Source organism: Cydia fagiglandana, chromosome 12 (assembly GCF_963556715.1).
Source record: "Cydia fagiglandana chromosome 12, ilCydFagi1.1, whole genome shotgun sequence".
In the NCBI taxonomy this organism is placed as follows: Eukaryota; Metazoa; Arthropoda; class Insecta; order Lepidoptera; family Tortricidae; genus Cydia; species Cydia fagiglandana.
The window spans coordinates 4,897,505-4,904,180 of NC_085943.1; the positions used below are offsets into that span (position 1 = coordinate 4,897,505).

Consider the following 6,676-nt stretch of genomic DNA (forward strand, 5'->3'; position numbering starts at 1 on the left):
TTTATTAGGTACTTAAGTAAGTTTATATAAATAGGTATGTATTTATTTCGGCATGTTTAAATTGGTGAAATGAGAGCCAATACAGAATAAATAATTGCCAAAATTGAAATCCAAAGTCCTTAAACATTACAGACACATTTATGCATTGTTATAATAATAATAAACACATTGATAATAAAAGAAAAATAGAACTTTATCGTAATTTACTGACTTTTGGGACGATACCAGAAACGTTACTGGGAATTTACCCTCTTTGGAAAATTTACTAAGAACGGCACATCACTAATTTCTTTACATTTCACGACTCTTCTCTTTTCGCACAGGTGGCCTAGCACCGTGAACACCGAAGTTCGCAAATTACGGGCATGTTTCTCTTTTACTCCTATAAAGGAGTAATTACAGTAACAGAGAAAGATGCTCGCAATTTGCAAACTTCGATGTCTATGGTCCAGTGACAAGCGTCCTAGTTAAAAACGATAGCAAGTGGGCGTAGCGGACCCACGCGACCCTCAGGCAGTTACGAATTTGCCCTAAGACCGAGTAGGCCCGGGCCTAGTGGCCAGATATTTTGGGCGGCAGTCTATATGATGGGTGCTGAGAAAGGGGGGGGGGGCGGCTAGAGCTTGCTATGTAGGGCTTGTGGCCTAAGGCGGCAAAGACTGTATGTAATTCCTCCACTGTCCTGAGAGCCGACCCCGTTGCGTCTTTGTCGCATTTGTAAATTTAATTGTGTATTTGTAATTCGTACGTAAGTGTGACAGAGAGGCAACACGTCGAACATGGTTCACAGTAGACCCTCTGGTTCTGTCAGCATATTTGTCTCTCTATCTCTCTCACTCATACCTGTGTTCTTGACAGACGTTACGGCGGACCACCTTCCTGACGATCGACCATGTTCGAGGTCCAGTACCTACGCCTACTAGTAACAGCATTTCTTCTTCACTTGGTCCCTCAATACTGAGGATCGTGACATCATATCCTTCTGTTGAAGACCAGGTTCCTCCATAGGGTTCTCTTCCTCGCCAAAGTTTTAATTGCATAGGTGCCGTAATGTGAACACACCATTTAGAACAACTAAATTAAGTACCTAAGCTTGTGTGAAGCGTTTTACAGAAGAGAAAAAACGATATCCATCCCTTTTTAGGCGAAAAGACAGTATGATTTCTATTACTAATATAACTATGCACGATTAAGAAAAGATCCTGGTCAAACTATATATTTAAATGTTATCCTAATATCCCACATACATAAGACGTATGGTCACCCTAATTAGAAAGAGATACAACGGCCCACCTTGACTATCTCATGTGGACACACTTTTTGGCCAATGTCCGCCATCCAGTTATGTTTAATGTCCATGAGACGTAGTCTCAGCGAGCTGTCACTGTTGCCACTTTTGTTTAGTGTACGATTAACAATGAGGCCCACGTTGCTGTAGCCATGTCGATAAAGTCATATCGATAAACTATCGACATTTCTTGCAATTTTAATTTTACTTCAAAGGCTTAACGATACCTAAAATGACCAAAAACGCTTTTATTCTTTATTGTGGTTATCAGATCACAATTTTATAGTCACGCCCCAGCAGGGAACCAAGGGAAAGTTCAGATATTTAATTAAAATACATAAATACCTCCTAAAATAGGTGTTCCGCAATAATTGAATTATATTATTATATTATAATATATTCATTATCCATTAGCATTTCAATAATGTTTATGTTTAACGAAGATATTGAAGCTTCAATTAATCGCTATTTCGTTCCGCTGTGTAGCGTTTATCGATATATAACATGATTAAAATCGACTTTTCACATCCCTAAAAGAGCACACATATACGCTTTTACGCACACATACACAGGGTGGGCGCATCAAGAAAGGCAACACTTGATTTGAAGTCCGCCTTGTCAACAGTATGGTTGTCCTTTTTTGACAAACGGCATTTTAAAAGAGCGAGGTGAGAGAAATGATACTAGTTGCTGCGTCGTGAAAGAGAACAGAAAAGGTTGGGCCCTTGGTCTGTACAGAATAAATTATATTGTCTATGACATACTATGACATATCAATAGTCTATAATGTAATCGAGAACTCTATGGCAGTACAAAAAAAAGTTTATTGAATGTTAGCAAAATTTCCAAAAAATAGTTTTTGAATAGATTATTTACAGAAAATAATGGCAAGTATAGAACTGGATATATGGAAGGGAGAGTGGGGTCTGGCTTCGATTGATTCAGAATGTCTTAAAGTTTTAGTAAGTGTTCTTTTTACAATATTATAACCTCCGTTTCGCGAAGGCCGGTGTATGTGTATTATCAATAGCTGATGTGGAATAATTTAATTTCTCTTTATCTACAGACCTATATGAAATTTATCGGAGTGCCAGTAAAAGTGCGGGAATCAAACAATCCATTTTTCACACCCAAAGGCAGGCTACCAGTCATGCGCGATGGGCGCACCGTCCTTACTAATTTTGAAGAAGTCGTTGATCACTTAAAAACCTTGGTAAGTGAAGGAATTATTTTAATAACGAGATATGATAACCATAATTTTAGAATTGAACTTTAGTTGATGAGTAGTCATTTTTATTGATCAATATTTCATCAGCATTACAGCACAGATGTCCACTTAAACACCAAGCAGGCAGCCGAAGCCAGTGCCTTTACCCAGTACCTGAGCGAGAAACTTTACCCCGCATACCAGTTTGCGTGGTGGGTGGATGAGACAAACTATGCAGATTTAACTCGGCCAACATATGCTAAGGCTCTGAGAATTCCCTTCAACTTCTACTATCCCTCCAGATATCAAACAGCAGCTAAAGAGATGGTTGATGCACTCTATGGAGAACATACAGACCTTAAAGAAATAGAAAAAACAGTAAGTTTATAAAAACTATATTTGTCCTTTTAAATGTGACAAAAAACTGGTAAAAATAGACCTTACAACAAGGTTCTGCCATTAGAAAAAATTTGTTAGAATTGTTAATAATTGTTGTTACATTTTACCAGAAAATAATTTGTATAAGATGTTATTAAAAAAACAGCTGTTCCATTATCTACAGGCAGTTAGTTGCCACTTAAATTTCACTTGACAATTTCAGATATACAGTGAAGCAGAAAAGTGCCTTAAAACCCTGTCAGACAGGCTGGGAGAGAGTGAATACTTCTTTGGTAACCGGCCCTCCTCATTTGATGCCACTGTGTTTGCATACCTCGCTCCTCTAGTCAAAGCTCCCTTCCCAAATGCGACGCTGGCTAACCATGTTAAAGGCATTGCTAACCTCACGAGGTTTGTTGCGAGGATTAATCAGAAGAACTTCAGACAGGTTACTGATGGTGAGTGCTTTAAAAGTAAGATTTTAAAGAAATTGGATAGGCTAGACTCATCTAGAGAAAAGTCACCACTGTTGCATAGGTTCTTTACATAAAGGCCCCCCCACATCTAGTGTCTTTCGAGCATCGGCGTCAGTCGGCGTCTGGGGGCCGATTTTTGAATTTCGATCGTTCGATTCCGTCACTCGGAAATCGGTGAAATGGTAATTTTTGAAAAACGAGCGATAGTAATTGGGAATCTAGTGGTATTGACCACTCGTTTTCTATTCTATTAGTAGAATTTAAACTAGTAGCGGAGATATGGAGATATTATTCAACGAATTACAAGAAATCGACCGGTCGAATTTCAAAAATCGGGCTCCTGGTCAGCGCTATGGAAAATGACGTCGCTGCGCAGTTGCGTCAACATTGCGTCGAGCAGCGGCCATAGAGTTGTAGACGCCGACGCTCGAAAGACGCTGTGGGGGGGGGGCCCTAAGTGCTGCTCTCTCCAGGCTCCATCCTCTAGCAACCCTCTTCTTCTTCCTCGATTTCTCTTGACTGAGGGTCGCAACCACATGAGGTTATTATTTTGCACACAAAGGCTCTCCATTCTGCATGATTTTCCGCCTTCCTAATAATAGGCGCCCGTGTCTAGCAACCCAGGGGCATATAAAAAGGCCATTATTTAAAATTTAAAAACAGTTCAATTAATTCAATATAATTTTTAGAATACAACAGACTGAACGCAAAGCAGCAGTCAACGGGCACACAGTCTGACCGCGAAGCAGCCAACTTCCCCCATCAGACCCGTAACAAGCTGATGGCGGCGCTATTCGCCGCTATCGCCATGACGGGCTACGCCGTGGCCAATGGCATGTTCCAGGTTGGTTATCTATATGTCGGCGGCCGATCATAAGGTCAGGCATATCGTGAAATTCCTAGGCATATCGTGAAACGTGAAAATCTTTGACTCGTTCCATGAGTCGACGGAGCCCAGCATAGCGGGGCTCCTATTTCTGGGCAGTTTGCCCTTCGGGCATCTGAAGCAACCTACCGAACCTATCCTACCTATATATTGGTTTAATGTGACTATTCATTACAGTCATAACATTACACAGGAACATTACGATCTGCCTGATCTTACGATCGGCCGCCGACATATACATGGAGCTATTTACTGATACCAGAGAGATGTAAATTAGTAAAGAGCAGTGCCTGATTAACTGTTGGAGCCGTTAACATTTTTAGACCATATCAAATGGGTCCATTCATTCCATCAATCAAATCTTTGCCTTAAGCAAGTGCTAAGAGCCTTTACACATTCATTGCTACTAAGTGCTACGGGTTACGCTCGTAGCGCGTAGCCACGTCTTTGCCGTATGGAGCGCGTAGTCGCTACGAACAGTGTACCCGACAGTCGGGTTCTTGGCGCTGAATGTGTTAAGCAAGTGCTTAATTTGATTTTCGGGAGCGTGCCAGTATGAAAACTATCATTGCGTGCTTGTTATAGTTCGTAGGTTTCAAATAGAGTCCGACGGCTAATCCTATTGTCTATTGTTAAGTAAAACCGCCGTGCCACGTGCCACAACCACCTGCATAAAAAGTACAGTACTTCGGTTACTGAGTACTGGCGAGTCGAACGCTACAGAACCAGTCTAAAATGTGTCATCGAGATGCGTAACAAAGACGCGTTATCGGAGAGCGCACCTACACTGGTTTTTTGAGCGTTGGACTAACCTGCGCTCAGGTGCCATATATAATACTTAAGACCCTTTTTCGCAGGTAAGTAGCACGTGCGGTTTTACTTAACAATAGTCAATAGGATTAGCCGTCGGGCTCTATTTGAAACGCAAACAAAATAGATAACAGGGGTTAATGCTCTTTATTAATTTACCTTTTAGTCAATACTAACAAAATGTTTTCTAGCTGTCGTGAAAATTTCCTAGAAATCCAATATTTACTTTGCTTTCAATAGTGTTCGCATGAATTACTCCTCACGTTGCTCGCTTCCTTAAAAATGTACACAACCGAGTTGTATTCTTATTCATTCTCACTTATCTAACACGAGCCTAAATCAGCTGTTTTTTGTTCAGGATCTGAAAGATTTCGAACACTCCCAAGACTACAGCGAGATGTTTGAGAATGACGAAGACGACAACTGACGCGCGTGGGAGCGCTAGCGGCGCCGGCGACGCCCTAGCACCGCTCTTACCGGCTCCTGCTGCATTACGCAACCAGTATATTAGTATATCTGGCTAGCCAACTTTGTTAGTAAACTGAGGCGTGATTCTAAATTAGTATAAGTGATCTAATTTACCGCCACTTTCTATCTGTGTACTTACAAAGCTGGCTCGGCAGAGAATAAGATAAAAACTTAACAAGTGCCTTTTGTCTATGTCGGTGTTGATATTAGATACGGACCCACAAGGGTGTGTAGTGACACATGGCAGAGTCTCACTCACACATCGGTGGCGACAACCGCGTATGTCAAGGTAATCACTTAATTAGTGCGTGCGAGGTAGCTGTGCGTCAAAAAAGGGTAAAATGCCAAACCGGTATGAAAAGTAGACGGAAAAAGCTTTTTTTTCATCAGATGTAAAAATTGGAAACCACTGGCAACTCAAGCACAGAGAACACACATAGAGTTAGACCAAGCTAAGTTGGCAGCGATTTCAATAGCCCAGACTGTGCCAGTGTTATTTCAAATGACGTTTAAAATTATGACGTGTAAATAACACTTGTACATTGGGGATATTATTATAATAAGTATTTTTTTTGAGTTTTCTTATTATTTCAACATAGACCACAGGCACTTCTTAAGTTTTTGAGCTGTTAGAGCTTTCGTCAACGATTTTGCAAAGCAATAATTCAGATGATGGAGTATATGATGTGTAACGATTATTAAAATGGATCTTTATGTTACAAGTCAAATGAGAAGCCGAAGGCAAGTCAATTTAGTTCCTATAATCATTTGTTTTATTCGACATTATCGTGTATTCATTCAAAATTTGATATTGATAGACTTTGGTTTTAACCGAGACGATTTATCTGTCGTTACACTCCATATTTTTAATATTTTGTTGTTTAAAGCTGTCTTGCTTGTCTCAAAAATATTTTAATGGTGACATATCTAACAATGCATTTATAATAGTTATAGTGCTGTGTTATGGTACATGCCTCAATTATTTATTAACTGACATTTTATTATACCATAGATATGTATAATGTTTCTCAATTTTCACATTTAGTGTGTATTTTTTAATGTTTTTAAACGCATATTCTTATACGTCTAAAGTACAATGAATGTTGTGACCACGGTCGACTGGTCGGTAGTACAGTCACCTGCAATAATATGTGACGTTCCAC

At 40.0% G+C, this 6,676-nt stretch overlaps 1 protein-coding gene across 1 annotated transcript; it reads left to right on the plus strand.

Annotated features, from left to right (window-relative positions):
- The first annotated feature begins 2,087 nt into the window (after window positions 1-2,087).
- Window positions 2,088-5,562, plus strand: LOC134669481 (metaxin-1). The gene is made up of 6 exons (XM_063527066.1): window positions 2,088-2,250; window positions 2,355-2,501; window positions 2,604-2,873; window positions 3,097-3,331; window positions 4,039-4,193; window positions 5,404-5,562. Exons 1-6 carry the CDS (start codon window positions 2,173-2,175, stop codon window positions 5,470-5,472), a joined length of 954 nt encoding a protein of 317 aa, XP_063383136.1. The 5' UTR covers window positions 2,088-2,172; the 3' UTR covers window positions 5,473-5,562.
- The last annotated feature ends 1,114 nt before the right edge of the window (window positions 5,563-6,676 follow it).